The 19,988-nt window shown below is 47.7% G+C and overlaps 1 protein-coding gene across 1 annotated transcript; it reads left to right on the top strand.

Annotated features, from left to right (window-relative positions):
• Positions 1-1,630: 1,630 nt before the first annotated feature.
• Positions 1,631-14,370, top strand: POLR1E (polymerase (RNA) I polypeptide E, 53kDa; the record flags this gene model as incomplete). The annotated part of the gene is made up of 10 exons (XM_010077828.1): positions 1,631-1,707; positions 4,314-4,399; positions 5,152-5,207; positions 5,604-5,748; positions 7,484-7,591; positions 8,052-8,148; positions 8,934-9,067; positions 10,244-10,325; positions 11,655-11,786; positions 14,152-14,370. Coding segments are annotated over 10 exons (1,077 nt in total), but the record flags the coding sequence as incomplete, so codon positions are not given.
• Positions 14,371-19,988: the final 5,618 nt, after the last annotated feature.

The following is a 19,988-nucleotide window of genomic DNA, read 5'->3' as shown; positions in this document are numbered from 1 at the left end:
TCCAGCAAGTTAGAGCTACAAGCCTCCCTCAGACACATGGTTGGTGTGGAACCAGTTTCTGAATGTCACAAAATCTTCAAGATTTCAGAGGAAGTTCTGGTTCTTACGTAGGCTGCTGACACAATGGAGGTGGATGTCATGGGGAGTGGCAGAACAGGGAAACCCTGCCTGGAGGTGGGCGGGGGGAGAGCTGTTCCCTTACGCTGCAGAGCACCCTGTGCGCTGGTGAGCCAGGCTGCCCACCGAGGCTGCGCCTACTTTTGTGGAGACCCACAAGATGTCCTTGGACCCCAGAGAAGTAGATCTGGATCCTGCGACTCTACCAGGTGTTGAGGCATGGTGTGTTCTGTGGAGAGTGTCAGGATCAGACTGCACCCTCTGAGGCTGGACATTGCAGATTGACTCTTGGAACAGAAAGGAACCTGAAAAATGCAGTATGGGAGACTTTGATGAACGATACTGAGGGTGACATGTGAGAGTTAATAACCTTTCCCTCATAACTGAATGCGTGCTTACTTGAAAAACTTTGATTTGTACTTGGTTGTGTATTCTCAAGCAAAGGATGATTTGCTGAAGTTGTATGTGTTTGTGATTTATTTTAATAACCTAAAGGGAAATTGTGTTTGAAAATTAACGCTGTTATTTAACAACTAGTCAGGTCTATTTGGTCACAAAATCTGTGTGTTTTTACACAGTGAATTCTTTGCCAAAGGGTCTCTTTTTGCTGTTGTTAAACTACGTTATGAGGAGATTTTTATTTCTTTCAGTGAAGAGACAAACAAGCTTAAAGTCAGAAGGTGCTTTCTGCTGCTGCTGTTAAGTTTTACAGCTGCTTACATGCATGATTGGCTCAAGGGATAAATGACTTTTCAGCCAAATCCTCAGCGGAAATACAGGGTAGCATAGAAGCAAAAATTTTAAAATATAATTAGGTGTTTGAGCTATTCCTGGTAGTGATAGCTCTTTTTTTAGCCAGTGAATTGCAGTCAGTTGGCAGTACTAGAGCTTTACCTGGATCATTGAAAATTACATTTTAAACAGAGTTCCCTTACTTGTAGTGGTGGCTTTGCCCAGTGCGTGCCTTTGACCCAGGCTGAAATCTGAGGTTTGTCCTGTCTGGAAGCTTGGAGAAGCTTTGGGCAACTGTGTTAAGGACTCTAAAACAGTGGAAATAATATCTTAAATTGACTGGCAGAGAGGCCTGATCTCTCTATAATAGTGACTTTGTGAGTAAACCCAGTTTCTTTCACAAAGTGTTGCTTCTGGATTAAAGTACGGCGATCAGCACAGCGAGGTGTTTTAGCTGTAGTGACACCTACGTTTGCTACACTGATAAACTCTAAATTATGAGTCCAATTATTGCTTTGCAGTGGTTCCTCATCTTCTGGGACAGTGAAAGCTGAGGTAAAATTATGTACCAGAGGTAGTTTCAGCTTCAAGAAATGTTGTCTGTCTTTTGAAGATTATGACCTTATGCAAAATGTACCCAAAATGGGCAAAGCAAAGTTTGCCTACGTGTGGCTAGTGTCTGATGCCTGGAAATACAGAGCTTTGCGGCACCAGGGGAAATAAAGCAGATGCAGAGGTTTTTCACAGCCCTGTCTTCAAGTGTTTTATCTTTGTTTTTCAGGTCTCAGAAACTGAAAGGCTTTCGTACGTGGGGAATAACTTTGGCAGCGAAGTTACGAAATCTAACTCCCTATGCAGGTATGAGTTGCTGGCAAAATGGGGGCAGGAACATGGAAGTGGAAGCAGAGGAATTGCTCAGATGCAAAGCTGCTTGTGGCCCTTCTTAAAGCTGGCTCAGAAGTTCCCACTGAGGCAGTGATTTGAATCAAGAGGATTTTGACAGGTGACTCTGGCGCCTGTTACCTGCACTCTTTGTGCACGTTATGTCCCTTTGGAGGTTGTGCTGTTGCATACAAACAGAGTGTATTTGAAAAGGTCTTGTGAGGAAAAGACTGAGGGAGATGGTTTGATGTATCTGAAATTTAGGAATAACAGCTTTGTTATCAAGAACAAGTTAAGATTAAGAAATTGCCAAGATCATCAGCTGCTGCCCAGGAAACCCTTGGGTCACTAATCACCATTTAAATTCAGGGCCACGGCACAGTGCTGCTGTGTGGACTAATAAGCTGTCTGTGCTGCACGCTGTAAGGGGAAGCATTGGTGAAATCACGGGCTTCTACCTGTCCTGGTGTAAGAATGTGACCTGTGTAGAACTGAGCAGATCCCACTGAACCCTGAAGAAGTGTTCTGTATGTGAGATCTCTCTCATTCTCCAGTAGGAGACCACCAAATGGGTGGAGAGACAATGTGAAATAATCTTGTCTTGTTGTACCCAAAGGTATTTCTTTTCTCCTTTGATGCACATTATTGCTCCTGTTAGCCTGTACAAGGCTGAAATGTGTGTGATGTGCATGCCAGGCTCGTAGTACCAAGCGTTCTGCTCCATGGTTGGACTCCAGCTGCCCCACACGGCTTGCTTGCATGGCTCATCTCTTCTCTAGTTGGGCTGCACTGACCAGATCATGTATGACTAGTTAAAGGACATGTGGGGTGAGGGAGTGAAGAGTAAACGGAGTCGTGTAAAACTCTTAGGGAGAGGAGGTGCTTTCAGATGTTAGTGTCTTGGTAGTCCTATGTTCTGAATAAGCATTTCTCTACAGAGAGGTGGTCAAACAGTGGAACAGGCTCCCTAGAGAGGAGGTTGATATTCCAGGCCTGTTAGTGTTTGACAGGAATTTGGACAAAGCCCTCAATAACTTGCTTTAACTTTTGGGCAGCCCTGAATTGGCCAAGCAGTTGGACTAGATGGTTTTTTTAGGTCCCTTCCAGCTGAAATATTTATTCTGTAATTCCATAAAAGGAACTAGTTTCATGCCTGCAAATAGTCGGTTAAATCTTTGTTTTTCTTTCTGAGAAGTGACTTTCAGATCTAACAGTCTTTAATTTAAGATGCTGTAATGGAAAAAAGGCACCAAGGGGCTTTTTCTTTCATGAGTTTGGTGAGATAAACTTAGTTTAATGAATATGTATGATACAGGTATGCAAGATTATTTCTAGGCAGATTTAGTGCTCTTATCTCTGAACTCTTCACATCGTTGATTAGGTGATGGTTTAAGTGGTTCTTGCCTGCACCTTTGGAGATCCTGAGCTGTAGAAACTAGCAGGGCAAGCTAACTGCTGATGTATGTTCAGCTTCAAGCATTAGCTTTGCACTAGGTGTGCACATGTGTCAGGATCTGTAGAGATGCAGGCAAGAATCAGCAAAGTAATTTCATGGTTTTCTTTCATGTTTCGTGTTTTCTTCCATGCCCCATCCTTCTGTGCACTCACAACTGCTCGTGGGTGTTAACAGGGAGTAGAAAACACCTCTAAGCAAACAGCTCAGTTTATTCTTAGTGGAAAGTCAATGAGGCTGCCAAACCTCTGGGCTTCCGGGGGCAGGAGGAACTGCCAAGGCATCCTTTCTGACCTGTGGGGTGCTGTGGTTCCCACTGTACTCGGGCAGCCTTTCTGAGAGCAGTTCCTTAGAGAGTTTTGCTCCCACTGCAACCAACAGCCTATTGTGCCAGTGGGTTTTGTCTGCAGAAGGCGTCTCCTGAGCTTTAGGAAGATGTGTTATGGAGCAGAGCAAGTTCAGGCACCGGTTAGAACAAATCATGTGCAATGAACTCTTCTGGCTGGGTAAGAAACTAGTACTGGTGATGCTCTGATCTGCTTCAGCAAAGGGTGGCATACAGCCTGTTCCTGGCAGTTCATGAGACATGATGAGGAACCATGCAAACCGTTTGGTTTTGCCCCTCTGAAATGTGGGATGAAAAGGAATTTACCATGGAGAAATCATCCTGTTTCAGAGACGGTTTTCTGAGAAGCTCTGAGGGCTTAGTGACTTGCGTTAAGCAGAGAACCGGCTACAGGGAACCCAAGTTTTAAAAACCTAGAAAACTGCATAGAAGCCAAGGACCCTGACACACCAAAAGAGAACAGCAGCTAGCACTCTGGCACCTGAACTTCGTCCATTTTGGAGCTAAAGTCTTAAGACTTCTACATGCACTTAGAGCAACAAGTCTGTATATTTTTTTTATATAGACACACACGCATGTGTATGTACACATATACGTACATACATGTGCATGCCTTGGAGGTGACTTGTTTTATTGTGGCATTCTGAATGTGCTTGGAAAGCTTGTATTTGCTAGGCAGAAGAACTCGCAGGGAATGGGGAATACACATGTCCCTGCACCGTGTATTTTAAAACCTCCCTTGCACCGGACTGTCTCTCGCTAACCACTTGCCTGTTTTCCCAGGTATTTTGTTGGCGTGTTAGACAAGGACTCTGGGCAAATGGGAGTCTACAATGCCGAAATATTCAACATGCAGCCCCTGCTGTCAGGTAGGAAGATAGTGTGTTTAACCCCAGAGCCTTGGTGTCATGGCATGCTGGACCTGCATGTGCATTCAGCTCTTGACTGCCTGGCTGTGACAGCAGTGCTCTCTGTTCTCTCCCTCCTGCTCTTTTTTCCTCATTTCTGCCTTACTCGCTCAGCGGGGCAGGGGGGGGAATGCTTCCAAGGCACTGCGTGATGTGAAAAACAAGGAGAAGGAAGCAAGATCACGTGAGTGTAGGTGGGGGTGGAGGTTAGGCAGGTAGTGTTAGGGTGGAAGGGTAGAAGTACTGGTGCTGGTAACAAAGCTGTCACTGTTCAGAATAAAGGCAGCCTTGTCTAGGTGTGCTCTGCTGAGGGAAGGCTGGAGGCTGTCAGGTCAAGGGACTGGGTCACTGAAAAACAAAACAGCTTTTCTTCAGCAGAACTGCTGTTTGTTACTGAACCTGAGAGGATATAACCCAAAGAGTACAGTCTTCCAGGAGCTTATCTTTGCCCTGCACAGCAGGTCCTGGGTATTGCTGCAGTCCATGCGTTATGCTCATAGGCTTTATAGCAAAAATTGGCCTTCCTTTCCTTTTTTGTGCTGGGTGCGTGCTCTCAGGCTTAGAGTGTTCTTTAGTCGACAAAGTTGTATGGAGGAGATCTTCCAAGTGTTGTGCCAAGTCTTTCAAGAATGGATTAGAACTAAAGGCACACTGAATATGTGTGCTTTCCTGGCTGCTGCATGCCGAGCATACTAACTTCTGTTCTTTTATAGATAACTTAATACCTGATGACACGAAGGATTATCAGAGTAAATCCTACAGGGAGAAGGTAAAGTTGAAACCCTGTATCATATTCTGCTGTGATTATCCAGCTAACAGTGGCAGATAGTACTTCTCTGAGGCTGCGATGCTTGTTTTACTGCAGGGGAAGCCTGTGCAGGTTCAGCACCTTCTCTGTGCCTTGTAAGTCTGTGAGACAGTGCATTTTTAGCACCTAAATTGGCAGTATTTTCATAATTATTTTAGACTTGATTATGATCCCAGTTACTTCCTGCCCCTTTGCAGTTCAGTGCTGCTGGTATCATTGGGTGGTGCCCTGTGAAACGTTCTAAGTTTTCTTAGAAAATGTGCATGTGGAACAAGTCGTGGTTAGCCGAGTTTCCCTCTTAGATGCAAAGTGTCTTCAGTTCAGCAGTGTGTTTTAACTGGTGTCTCTCCTGCACAGATGGATTTGTGCATTGAGGCCTTTGGCACGAGCAAGCAGAAGCGAGCTCTGAACTCTCGGCGAATGAATGCAGTGGGCAATGACATTCTGAATACAGCTGTGGCAAAAGCAGCAGCTAACGTCATAGATGCAAAGGGAGTAACAGGTAAGGATATTGTCTTGGGTGTTAATTAAGGCAATCAGAAATGTCTTTTTCTGTCCCTTGCCAAGTGAGGTAGGAAGAGGATAAGGGTTTTCTTTGAGTGACCAAGGAAGCAGCTGGTCTAAGAACTGAGAAGGGCACATGTGGAGGAAATAACAGATCTTTCTGGTGGAAAAGGAACTGCTTCCTTCTGATCCTGCCAGACTTAGCATAGAGAGTTCCCTGAATGAGGAAAGGTCTCTGTGGCATCAGTGTCCGTCCCTGCCCACTGTTGGGAACTCTTCTGGGAGTCCCTGGATATCAGTCTACTGGGATAAAGGCAGCACATTCAGCTGGTCTGACTGAGACACTGAATGTTTGTTAAGGTGAACTGTACCCTGGCTTCACAGTGGCACGTCTATGGAAGATGTCCCATGCCCTAAACCCTGTCACAGCCCCATCGAGTGCCATCCCCAGTGCTGCTGTGAGCCAGGCTGATGGACTTAGTCTTCCACTATGGAGGAGCATGCAGCAAAGAGGGGTCTGCTGTGGCCTTGGTTATTGCCACGACTGCGGGGAACATTAATTCTCCAAAGCATCACACTGAGGGGATGTTTCAGGGAGAGTTGATAACCTTGCTAGTGAGTGCTGCTCTGGCTGCATCTCTGTTGTGTTGTCCAGCCTGTGCCGCCCTCCTGTTCCCTGATCAAGAAGGAGGTGAAGAAATGACAGAGGGGTCAGAGCAGGGGCCTGGAGCACACAACTGAGAAGAGGAGGCAGAGGGAGCTTGGCTTGGTTAGTCTGGCAGAGAGGAGGCCAGGGAGGATCTGACAGCAGCCCACAGCTACCTGAAGGGCAGCCAGAGCCAAACCTTCCTGGCAGCGCCAACAAGGTCCAACAACACCAGCTGCCATGGTCTCTGGACCTCAGGAGGGAACCTTCTTGCCTTGCAAGGTGGTGCAGCACTGGGATGGGTGATAGAGGTGTGGAGTCACCATCCTTGGGAGTTTCCAAGCCTGGACAGGACAAAGCCAGGGAAGCCCAGATCAGATGCTGTAGACAGTCTTACTCTGAGCAGGAGGGTGGGCAGGAGACCTCCAGAGCTCCTTTCTAACAGAACTTATGTGATTCTGAGTTTCACTGGCTACGAATGGGAGAGATGTCTTGATTATGGAACCCATCAGCTCTCATCTCTTGTGTTCCTTGTTGGATATTGTCTGCTTTCACAGCTGCTCTGTGACAAACTAATGTCTAATGGATCCCAGGCTGTCAAAACTGTAGTCTGCCTACCTTGCAGGCAAGAGGTGCAGCAGCAGCTGTCAGTGTGTCTTGGTACTCTTTCCTAGATTTTTCGCTAGTCTGGAGTGGCTTTTCTAAATTTTAAGGAGCAGAAAGTTCTTGGTAGGAGTGATGACACCAGTCTAAAACCCAGCATGCTGAATACCTAGCAGGTGTATTGGAAGCTCTCGGCCTTTCTGTGCCTGCTGGAATGCTTTCTGTCAGTCGGCACCTAGATGTGGTGCTAACACAACAAAATGGGGAAGAGCTGCAGCCTAATCCCTGCTACTGTCCCAAGTGAGGTAAACTGAACTGGAGTTTTAAACATTTAGAACTCTAGCTGTGGCTAAACTGATGTTGACCCAAGAACCGCTATTCAGTGTACTTTTGTTTAAAGGAAGGATTTGAGTTGTGGTCATGTTCTCTGTGATTTTTGTTTGCATGGTCCTAATACTCTCTTCTTTCTGTCTTCCCTCCAAAGCTTTGATCCAGGATGTGGCCCAAGATGATGTACAGAACATCTCTGTCTTACTCCCACCATGTAATGAAGATGCTGACAAGCCAGAAAATGTTTACAGGTTTGAGGACAGTATCCTTTTCTGTGGCAGAGTGGTTTCTCACACCTGTAAGCCTCAGTGTCAGTGGTGTGGCATGTACACTGCCAGGCATGTGAGTAAGCCAAGCCTTATCCTTTCATGAGCCAAAAGCTAAGAGCACAGATATACTGTGTTGAGATTTCTGGGCCTGCAAGTTCCATGTCCTGCCTCTTTCCTACAGAGGGCAGGATGCTGTTGCTTCCTGTTGGCAGCAGTTCAACTGGGAATAGCAATGAGGTCAGCCATGCAGGAGCAATGGCTTGTGGTCGAGCCACAGTCCTTTAGAGACCTTTGTCATTGGCCAGCTTCCAAGTCCTGTCATTGCACCCTGCCTTTTTTTCCCTGCCCCACAGCTCCTAGAGCAAGAGTGGATAGAGTTTATCTCCCTGCAGGCTGTTCACACCAGAAGGGAGAGCAAAGGCATGCTTGTTCTTTTCTTTAAAATCCTCCCAGTTCTGTCCCCAGCAGAGTATGAAGCGTTGCGGGTTCCAGCAGCAGTCTTTGTTAACCTCACCCCAGAAGAAATTGCCAAGAAAACAGAAGAGAAAAGGTAATGTTGCTGCAAACAGCCTTGTAACAGTCAAGGTGCACCTGTGAAACTGCAGTTTGTCTATGGGGCTGGATGGCTGCTGCTGCTCACTGCACTGTACCTAGGCTGATCTTTTCAGTGCAGAGGGTGGATGTTTGATCCAAGCATGGCTGAGCAGCACCGACCTTGGGGAATGTGGGGTACGGTTTGACAGGTGAGGAAGTTATGTGCACAGCAGCATGGCTGTCCTGTGGGGGAACTGATGGCAGAGGAAGAGAGAGGAGAAATCCAAAGGGGGGTCCAAAGGCAGGTGCTTAGAAGAGGGACTGCAGAACTGTACTGAGCAGGATATGCCTATGGCTTCACACTGTCCCAGCCAAGTCCTGACTGCTGTGGAGGTTGCTGTGGCCTGGCAAGCTGACATGTTGTGCACTTGGGGCTATTGAGCCTTTGTGCTGAGGGGCTGAAGGGAGCAGGAAAAGCACAAACAGCACCTCACTCCCTGTGCTGCCTGTGTGCCTGTGTCCAAGCAGAATTGTGTCTGTGTGCTGCGTTGAGAGCCTGCAGTTTCTGTAGTGCAGCGACCTTCTTGGTAACTGCACACTGAACAGGGCTGGCTGAATATGGTGGGCATTGACAGGAAAGCATGCTCACAGAGCAGCCTCCTGGGCTGTCCTTTATAGGTGTCTAGAGCTGTCTTCTCAAACAGCTGAGCATTGAAGTTACAACGTGGAACTGTCCTCCTGACACTCTAAACTGATTCCTGTTCTTTGAACCTTTAAATCCTCCCCTTCTCCCTCCTTCAGCCATTGCTCCTTTGTGTTAGAGGAGCTGAAGTTCCTGCCTGCTGATGAGAAGAGGAGAGATCACAAAGCCCGATGCCTCTGGTTCCTGGACACCCTTATCAAGTTCAGTTACCTCAAAGTGATCAAGAAGAAGCGTAAGAGAGTTCTTAGCTTCTCTACTTCTAAGCTGCCTGCTGAGACTTGGTTTGTAATTGCTGCAGTAGAAAACAGTAAAGCTGCCCAGAAAGTGCTGTGTGATCAAACACCTAGCTGCAGCAGTTGCTTTCGGCTGGGGATCTCTGTGTTGTTGAGGGTTGTTTGATCTGCGTCTGTTGGGAGATGCACGTGTAATCCTTTCCAGTCGTTTCATAACTGCTGTGAATCAGGATGACACCATGAAATCCTCTTGATTGGAGACAGGGCAGCTTAGATTTGGAATTTTGAGTTTCTTTCTAGCTTATTGATAGTTCTGTACTTGTAAACATGTTTTATATTTTCAAACTTTAGTGCTAAGCCAAGAGGGTGGAAACTATCAGCTCTCTCCCTCATCCAACCTCCATATTCCAGGTGCAAGAGGCATACTGTGCACAAGACATCCTTTATATATCTTTGTGTGCTTTTGAGAGTGTCTTCTTCATCCTTTGGCCTGCTCAGTGCAGGGATCACAGTGATCATACCTCTGTTGTATTCATGATGTTGCTTTTAAAATGTCAGGAACTGCTGTTCTCAAAAGCCCTGCACAAAATACTGTGATTGAGATATGCAAGACTTGCCATCTTCCATAGAACTTTTGTACATGAGTCTCCCTGTCGGTGCTAAAAATGTCATTGTTAGTGTTTTCAATGGCAGGGGGTGATGGAGGAGAAAATGGCAAGCCTGGCTGTAAATATCCTTCTGCATTGCTGGAGGCAGAGGAGTCACCCTGTAGGACTTAGGGAGGGTGTAGAAATGACTAGTCTTGGTGTTAGTAAGAATTTGTTAGTGTGGTTTGAGTTTTAATAATATTTTGTGACAGGACCATCTATTAAAAGGGAGTAATCTATTAAAAGAAATCTATGCGTAGGCACACATGTATGCATTTTAGATTGTGTAGTACTGAAGTAGGAGATCCTATTTGTAAAGAACATTAAAGCTGTTAGGAGCCTCTCTCAGACCTGAAAAATGGTGAGTCCTATAAATAAAGTTCCAGGGTTCCTTTTAGGTTCTCTGTGTTCCTGGGGAGAGACAACAAATGTTGTGGTAATAAATGTGCTGCTACAATGTCTGGAGATGGGCACTACGAGGAAGAGTATGTGTTTCTCATTCCACTGCAAAAACCCTTTCTGTCCTAGATCCTATGGGTCCTGAATGCCCACACATCATTAGCAGGAAACTCATGAAGAATTTCACTTCACTGACCTACAACAATGGCAGGTAAGGAACTGTGTTTGCTTTGATGTTCTTGAGGCAGAGATGCTGCAGAGTTCAGACTAAAGGGCTGTGGACACATTATCAGGAAACCTCTTATCAAAATGGAGACTGGCAGTAGCTCCTCTTGCTTCACACTCCTGGCCCTGTAGAACACTGGGTTGTGGCTGATGGTCCATGTCAGACAGTGCAGGTCTAAAATGGGACTGGGAGGGGCAGGGTGGTGTGAGAAAAGCAAGCCTGCACCTCTGGATTTAGCCAGTGTGACCAGGTAGGGTGCCCAGCCATCTGTCTGACCATTTCTGGATGCAGGATGTTAAAATGAGTCCTTGCTTTGCAGCTGGCTCTCAGCTGTGCAGCTACACAGGCAGCTGTCTGCTCATACATTGTTGCTGTGAGCCAAGGCAGCTGATGGACATGGCAGCTCTTCTACCATCCCGGAGTGGGTCAGGACAGAGGTGGTGCAGTGGCTAAATAATGGTGCTGGTTTTACTCTCGCATAGTTTAGTTAGTGTCACAGGGGCACTTTCACATGAACTTAGACCTGACTTGACATATTTGGATTCTCCATTGAAACATGGGTGGTGCGTATGCCATCTCACTGCAGGGAGGGCTTGGGCAGCTGCTGGAGGCTGCCTTTGATCCATGGCCCTTGTCGGCAGTTATAAATCTGGATAAACCTTTTCAACAGTCCTCTTGAGTGGGTTCACCAAAATACAGGCAAGAGTGAACACTGTCCTTGCTCTTGGCACTGTGCCTTCCTCACGCGTGGCAAGCAAGGAACCTCTCTGCCTAAATGGGCTGTGATGCTGATGCTCAGCCTTTGCGCAGCTGCACTGCTGCTGTTCATCTGACACGAGCACAGAATTTGAGTCTGAATGGGACAGCTTTTGTGTGAAGGCTGTAACCAGCAATGAGCGGTCAGACTTTCCCAGAGGACTGCCAGCCAGACATCTGTTCTGTGTGGATTGTGTATGTGAGGTGCCATTAGTAGTTACACCGAATGCCCTCTGAACAGCTTCCCTTTGCTTTCCTCTTGCAAGGGACCAGTGTGACAAGACTGAAGTTTCTTTAGCTGATGGTTTTGTCAAGGCTGTGTAGGGATAAACAACCACAGGGACCTACCCTTCTGAACAGAAACGGGTGTGTGATGAGGACAAAGCAGCCTGTTAGACCCTCATGATCAGATGTTTGTGTTGCTTTGAGCTCTGCTTTGATGTCTAGGGAAAGTCAGTCATGTCCGGCTGGGGCTGCAGTTCTCTCTGCACCTCGTGGGGTTTTGTTTTGGGTTCACTGATACTCCCCGTCTCCTGTGTTCTCCCTCTTGCCATGCAGTGTCCAGAATTTAATATCTGCATCGATGAAGGCTAAGATCACTGCATACGTCATTGCGTTGGCTCTGCACATCAACAACTTCCAAACAGACCTCACTGTCCTGCAGAATGGCATGAAGCTCCAAGAAAGCAGGTGAGTCTTCATGTTTGTTCATGCCTGCTGAGATGCTGTGATCCTCCTACAAAGAGCCCCTGGTAAGAGAAGTCCAGAACCTGTCTGGCATCTGGGCAGTGCAGTGATACCTGCCAGCAAATCCTTTTGTTGTAATTGGACTCTGACTTTTATGACTGTGTTGAAAGCTTTTTTTTGGAGCCCTGGTGCTTGTAAAGGAGGGTGGTTGTACATCTCACTTTGAAAGGGCACCTGTTGCAGAGTGGTCCTCACGTGCATCAAGAGGCTCCCTCCAGCCATTCTGCGGGCAAGGAAACTGGCAGGCAGCACCAGAATGGCCAGCAGGGGCAGGTTCCAGGACAAAACTTAACCACTGCCACCCAGCTGTTTCTTGCCTGACGAATCGCATCACTCCTCACTTTCATGTCCTCTGTGCCCCTCCTTCCTGCAGACCTCCAGTCCCTGTTAGGTACCAGTCTGGGTGTAAGTGCAGGTTTGCAGCTGACTGCAACAGGAAAACTAGAAACTTTTTTTTTTCTTACAGTCACACTGTGAGCATGTAGTTGGTGTTTACCAACATGGAGGAATCCCAGGCCCCTGAAATTTACCTGCTCTGGGCATGGCACCAAGGAGATGGCTTTTGTTTCTGAAATACTGATGGACTTGGGGAACTTTTCAGCAAAGCATCAGAGGGAGAGGTTGTTGGCAGAACTGCTGGATGTAGTATTTGCAATTAAGGATTTCCCAAATCAGTGTTAGTGAAGGTGAATGGGCAGAAAACAGCTTACAGAATAAGCTTCAGGCAAACAACACTTGCTGCATTAGCTTTTGGGCAGTGGCTCCCTAGGCCTTAATTCTCTGCTGCAAGACCTACGTTTCCCAGCAGGTGTCAGCCGAAGCCTGGTGCCAGCTCCTTCTGCTGCAGTCTGCTCTGTACAGAATAAATCGGGAACTGATCAGAACTGCTCACCAGTCCACTGTGCTTCTGGGAGGTCTCCCAACAAGCAGGCGTCAGGTCAGCGGGCAGCTTGTTAATGCTGTCGGGGAAAGGGTCAGATGGCCCCATTAGGGACTGCTCAGTCATTCTAGTTAGTATCTCTCACACCCTGTCCTGTATTGCAGGCAGTGGTGATGCCAAGGATGTGTGATTTGTAATTCAGGATTGCTTAGATGTCGTGCAGCTGGGTAGGAAGTGGTGGGGGGCACAGACTCTTCACTGCAGCTGTGAAAAGTGTTGCGGATTATCCTGGGGGTTCTGGCTGAGGGTTGTAATGTTAAGGTCCAGCAATAATTGCAGGTTGTCAAAGCCCTGAGTCACCTCTTGGTTTTGAACCCTCCCTAGTTGGCCCTAATGCAATGACTTCTGATTTTGCCCCAGTTGTGCTCTTTGTTCTTTGATAGGTAGTAGCAGGTTTAACATTAGTGTTTGCTGTTAGTTTCCATCTGTTTTTTCTTTCTTTTTATTTTCCCTTTTGAAACTAAGCTTTTTAAGGAATCCATGTTGTTTTTTGCAATTGATGCCAAGGTTTTGTTCTTAACTGCTGTACTGGAGCTGGGAACACGGGCATAGGATGCTGCTGAGAAAAGGGTGGAGGAGGCTTGTGACCTTTGGAAGAAATGAGGAGGCACACAAAGCCCTGAGCCACCTGATGGGGTGATCCTTGCTTGGAGTCGGGGGCTGGACTGATGAACCTGTCCCAAATGAATCTGTTTGTGTTTCAAAGAGTCAGCTGGGAGGATGCTGGGACTTGTGTGTTCTCAGGACCCCAGCTGAGGCCGGGACACGTATTTCCCTGATGGCTTCCCTTCTGGTGCACTTGTTCTCTCTGACAAGCCTCTGGTGTGTTCTGGCTTGTGACTTTTTGCCCAGGCTCTTTGCATGACACATCTCAGCCAAGACCCTCTCCTTACAGCTAAGGATGCTGAATTGTAGCGGCTAAGAGGAGCTGTTCTTGCTGTACTCTATTCCCTTCATCGTACCACATGCAGGAGATGAGTGTACTGGGAAGCAGCCGTGGGCTGCCAGCAGCAGCAGCTGAACACAAGTAATGCCTGTTCTCTTCTTTGTAGAGCAGTGGAGAGCAGCATTATCTATTTTTCTCAAGTCAGATGACCATTGAGTCAGGCAAAGTGGGTTTATAATGCTCTCTGAGGTGGGGGGGGCACAGCTCAGCAGTGTTCCAGCCTCCCCAGGAAGGCTCTGCCTTGTCTTTGAATTTTTCTAGCTTGCATCTCCTTGGCATCCGTGAGATGCAGAAAACATATCACGCTCACTGGTATCGGCTGGCTTCTCCCCTGAGGTGAAAGGCTGCTGATCTTCTGTGCAGTGTTGGGTACAGAAGATGTGTGTGCCCCACTGACACAGTATTTCTCTGGTGTTTTCCAGGATGATGGACATTGCAAAGGCCATGCGGTTGAAGATTTCCAAGGCCAAGGGGCTGCCAGGACTTGAGAATGACCAGAACCACAGGCTGGGCACTCTTTCTCTCCCCCTGCCTGTGCAGAAGGCATCAGGGAACCAACGGAAGCGCAAGAAAATGTACTGAAATGTCTGGGAGGTCTGAGCAGAGGCAAAACAGTTCCTTTCTCAACTGCTGCTCTGCACGCAGAGATGCTTTTGGGGATCACACACCATGGGGATGCTTTTGTCTGCTGGATTTGGCTGTCTGGCATCAGCACATGACCCTGCTGAAGTGCTGTCTCAAGGCTGGGCTGGAACCAAGAGCTGCATTTTTCTATTTATATAGAAAAAGCTGTAATAAAGCATCTGTCTTTTTTTTCCTGTCTCTATGAGGGCAGAAGGGTGTAGGTCGTGCTGGAGCAAGAGAACATGGTTTGAAGCTGCAGGTCCTCCACTGTCTGGTTGGTTCTGGCAGTGACCTGTCAGCTCGTGGCCCATTTTTCCCCTTTTTTGTGCATGCAGAATAGAAAGCATAGAAAGCGACAGACTGAGCAAAGCATTACTTACACACAAGTTTGGCTCTGTGTACGTTTGTTTCTCTACAGTTTCAGTATAATTCTGCGTTGAAAGAGCATAAAGATGCAACATAGACAAAATATTTCTACCACTTTCCCTATCCTGGCTTCTTGTCTGGAGGAGGGAGAATTCTGCTGCCTTGGTGCTGGTGTGGTCTTCAGAAAGGGGGGTTAGTTTGAATCCAGAGCTATGGCTTTTCCATCTTTGGGAGAGAGGGGCTTCTGGGATGGTTTCTCTGCCTTTTCCCTCTAGTCCAGGGCTGTAACCTCATTGCAGGTGTTTACTGAGCAAGGTTGCATGAATCTGCGGCTCGTGAAAAGCTAATGTGGAACAGGAGCATGGGACGGCCAGAGCAGTCTTCTCTTTGTGGTGTCTTTGCTTTAGACAGTGATTTGGGTTTAGTACATCATTTTGGGATTTAAGAGTTAACTCCTTACATGCCTTAATGACGCACTACGCACAGCACGCATTAGAAGTGACGAAAACATCCAGTTTCTGGGTAGAGGGTAGTTAATGCCATGGGAATTCCAGGCTGCAGATAATCGATTAAGAATGTTTTTCTCAAAGAATGGTGAGGTTTGAAGAGGTGGCTGGAGGTCACCTTGTCCAATCACCCTGCTTGAGTCAGGTGCCCAGGACCGTTCCCAAATTACTTTAATGTCTCCAGTGATGGAAACTCCACAACCTCCCTGGGCAGCCTGTGCCAGGGCTTGGTCACCCTTGCAGTGAAAAAGTGTTTGCTGTTGTTCACAGGGAATCTCCTGTGTTCCAATGTGTGCCCATTGCCTCTGGTCCTGTCACTGGGCACCACTGGGAAGAGCCTGTCTCTGTCCTCTTGGCACCCTCCAGCTATTTATGGGCACTGATGGTATCCCCCCGGAGCCTTCCCTGCTCCAGGCTGAATAGACCCAGTTTTCTCTGCCTGTCCTCATATAGAAGATGCTCCAGCCCCTTCAGCATCTTAGTCGCCCTTTGCTAGACTCTCTCCAGTCTATCCACGTTTCTGGTACTGGTGAGCCCAGAACAGGACTGGGTGCTCCAGGTGTGGCCTTACCAGTGCTGAGCAGAGGGAAAGGATCATCTCCCTTGACCTGCTGGAGACGGTCACAGTGCCACCCAGATGCTGTTGGCCTCCACTGCACCGGCACATTTCTGGCTCATCATCAACTTCGTGTCCTCCAGGACCTCAGTGCCCTCCTGCCATCTGCTTTCTGCTGGGCAGCCCTGGTGTGTCCTGGGGCAGGGGCTGCTGCTCCCCTGGCGTCAGCCCCTGCGTGGCCCTGCATTGAACTTTGGAAGCTCTGCTGTGCTCAGGCCAGTTCTCAGGTCTTCAGTCGTGGGAGTTTGCCCAGGGAGCTGATCTGGATGAGACCACTTCTTGTGAGTTTTTTCAGTTCTCATTGGAATCTGGTCTGTTGCATACCAGAGCTGGCAGCTCTGACTTAGGCTGGTGAGAGGCACTATTTTGAGATACATAATTTATCTAATTCTAGCCCCTTGCTGCTGTGTTTCACATGGTTGATACTTGGCATGAGAAGGGAAGTGGACATGGAACACGCTGACTGTGCTGTGGGCTTCTGGATGAGAAATTAACTGCTGCTGCAAAGCCGTGTCCGTGTGCCAAAGCGAGCAGAGAAGTAGAAAGTGGAGGTGGTTGCCCGACCAACCAAGCAAGAAGTGATGCGATTTTCCATAATTTGGAGCCACTTGCAGCAGAAATTAGGATGTTAATTGCCTCTTGGCCCCCCTGCTGTGTGCAGCGGAGCCTGTTCTGACCACATCTGAGAGAAGCACCCTGGTTCAGGGAGAGCAAGTGCTAATTGGTGAGAATGGCACATCTGCAGCATCTCACCATTAACAGCTGCACTTCGCCTTCCCGATAACAGCGGAGTTCTTCGCTGTACAGAAAAAAGTGCCAAGGCAGAGATGTGAGAGTGGGGAAGGAACCAGAGATCCTGACCTGGGGACAAAGATGCCCCCAAGTACTGGGTAGCCCCTGCAGATGCAGGCAGGTCCCACGAAGGGGCTCGGAGCCCCCGGCCAAATGCTTGTGACTGGACAGGGGAGCATCAGCAGAGGGTTTGGTCCCTGGGAGCACCGGAGGAGGTGGGGCAGGACCTGACAGCGGGTCCCATCATTGTCTTTGAGGGTGAGCATGTTCCCACAGCAGCAGGGCTGCTCCCACAGCTGCCTGGTTTGGAGGTGACCAGGCGCTCTCCCCTCTGCTCCTCTCCCACCACCCCAGGATCACTCCAGTGCTTCACAAGCATACAGATGGTGTTACAGCACCTTGATAAGGCGTCTGTCCACCAGATAGAGGGTTCTGTGAAACAGACTGGGTGCAGGCTCTTTCTCACACCCAGGAGCACTGCGCTCTGCCGGACAGCGTTGGTTGGAGTCGGCATCTCTGATGATGTTGGTGTGTTGTCTCACAACCGGTTCCTGTGCAGACAGCAGCAGGGAGGCACTTGGCTTTTGCCCATGCTGCCTTTCTGGAAGTGATAAGCTCTAATTAACTTACAGGCAGACAAGTGTGCCCGTTGAACAAAGCAAAATGCAAGGTCTGTGCTGTGCTGAGAAGTGGCCATGCAGGTCGTGTCTGTGCCCTTGCCCCAGCTTTTCACCATGTTCAGGTGGTGAAAAAGGCTGCAGAGCTCCAGATTGCGCCCCCGGCACGCTGCTGGGTCAGGATGGGTCTGGGGGCTGTTCCCCATGGTGCCTCAACGAGCACCTGCATTAGGGGTTTGCACAAGTACAGGAGCACCACACACTGCTTCCGTTGTGCTCTATGATCGATCCACTGTAACACAAGAGCATGAAACATCTTATGGTTGTTGTGGTTTAACCAGGCAGGCAGCTCACCACCACACAGCCATTTGCACACTCTCCCCTGCAATGGGATGGAAGGATAATCAGAAAAAAGGTAGAACTTGTTGGTTAAGATGGTCTAATAGGACAGAAAAGGAAGGGAAAATAATAATGATAAAAGGATACACAAAACAAGTGATGCACGGTGCAATTGCTCACCATCTGCTGACTGATGCCCAGCCATTCCCCGAGCAGCCGCCCCCCAGCCAATTCCCCCCAATTTATTGTTCAGCATGTTCACCATGACACAATACAGTGTGGAATATCCCTCTGGCCAGTTGGGGTCAGCTCTGCCAGCTGTGTCCCCTCCCAGCCTCTTCTGCACCCCGGGGCAGGGTGAGAAGATGAAAAGTCCTTGATGTAGTGTGAGTGCTGCTCAGCAACAGCTAAAACATCAGTGTGTTATCAGCATTATTCTCATCCTAAATTCAAAGCACAGCACCATATCAGTTACTAGTGTTATAAATAGGGCTACTCACCAGGCATATGATTCTTAAAAATTATTTTATTGGATAAGGCTCAAGCAAACAGTGCTGGGCGCTGTGGGAGCGAGTTTCTTCCCGCTCTACCGACAAGCGCAACTATTACAATGGCATTTCCCTTATTTATGCCCCAAAGCTTTACATATTCATTTGATTTCACAATCAGCTTATACATAGTAATTTTCTAGCCGCACCCCTCCCCGCTTTTTGATTAGCCAAAAAGTTCTTCTGAGTCTGCGTGGTGCTCTCTGGTGGTCGTTCGAGGGACCCCAAGATGAAGTAAAGCTGGTCTTCCTCAGGCAAACTTTTCACCTTCTTCTTCCTTTGGCCTGGGTCTGAGGTTCGAACCAGTCTCGGCCGGCTCTTGGATAGTCTTTCTTCATTGTACCATTGTTGAGGCAGTCACTGTTCGTCACAGCATACCGCACAAAAACTTAACCACATTTATCTTAAGACCATATTTGGACATACAGCTCGTTAATCTATTGCTCAAGCGTATAGATGCACATCCTGCTTCTAGCTATGCTTAGCAATTTCTCCAGGTATCAATTTAATATACCTATATATGCATAAAATCATTCCTTTTTATCCTACACGAATCACCGTATTTCTCACACTAGGAAGAAAACTAACTCTATCCCAGCTGAAAGCAGGACAATGATTAGTGAATGCCACTGAAAATTAATTAATGAATGCCCATGAATTCTCTCCACACAAGGAGAGAATACTGTTTTCTGAGTTTGTGTCTGAAAGTCCTAACGGTACTGACCAGCCAGGGTCTCAAGTATATTTAACATAAAAATTGAAAGATTAATGGGGAAAGCAAACTTTTATTTTTGCTTTCCTTGTGGACATGAAGTCACTATGAGCATTTGGATTTTCCCATAGCAATTGATAGTATGAGTATTAACATCTGAAGACAAAATTTGAAGGCTGTACTTCGAGTCTGTTGAAAGTTGAAGGATACTTGAGCGTGTGACGGGTCATGTTCCATACACTGAAATTAACTGCTTGCTGGTATTCTGCTGTGTGAAGTGAGTTAAACCACATGTATTTTGTGAACAATTTTCTGTATGCCTGCTTGACAGCATGTGTGTCCTCCAAGGGGCATGTTGCTGTCCTACGGTGAAGAAAGCACAGAATGAAGAGTATTAAAGCTGTTCTAAAGACCCTAAATCTCTCTGGGGTTTTTTGGCGGGTTTTGGGGTCTGGCTGATGAGATTCAGAAGCAACACCCTGGTGGGGCTCAGCTTCCCATTTCTCTAGGTCTGTGTCAGCTCAGCCATGCTCATCTCAGGAGCCCGCCATGCTCTGCTCCCCTTGTGCCGTTCGTGTCTCCTCCCGCTCTGCCCAGGGAGAGTGGTGAACGGTCACCGGTGTTTCGGTTGTCCTGGTCTCTGAAGGCTTGTGCTGGGTCAGCTTGGCCTTGCCTCTGGGGAGAACCAGACCTTTGTCCACCTCGCTGACTATACAGTGCCAAAATAGACAGTTTTAATGGCAAAAGGGTCCCATTGGTGGTGGTGGTGATTCAGGATGACTCTGGACTGTACCCCCAGAAGGAATGTACATACAGCTGGGGTAGAGCGTTACCAACTTAAAATGTCGCTCAGCTCTGGTTTTAAACCTGCTCCTGAGCATGTGAAACCCTCCAGCCTCTTGCAAGGGCTGCGCTTGCCCAGTGCCCGTCCCTATCAGGTGCAGGGCTGCATCCTGTGGCCTCGCCATGAAACAAGCCCCTTCCAAAAAGGTCACCCCAAAAGCTGCTCTGGAAAACTGCAGTCAGTTTGGAAAGCAAATCAGTGATTAAAACATAGACAACTTTTAAAATACAGTATTTTATTTGTGACTGTTTTCCTGAAATTATAGAAAATAGTACTCTTTCTTTAAAAAAAAAAA

The sequence above is a fragment of the Pterocles gutturalis genome, unplaced genomic scaffold (assembly GCF_000699245.1).
Source record: "Pterocles gutturalis isolate BGI_N339 unplaced genomic scaffold, ASM69924v1 scaffold12878, whole genome shotgun sequence".
Lineage (NCBI taxonomy): Eukaryota > Metazoa > Chordata > Aves > Pterocliformes > Pteroclidae > Pterocles > Pterocles gutturalis.
This window is presented reverse-complemented; position numbering and strand designations above follow the sequence as displayed.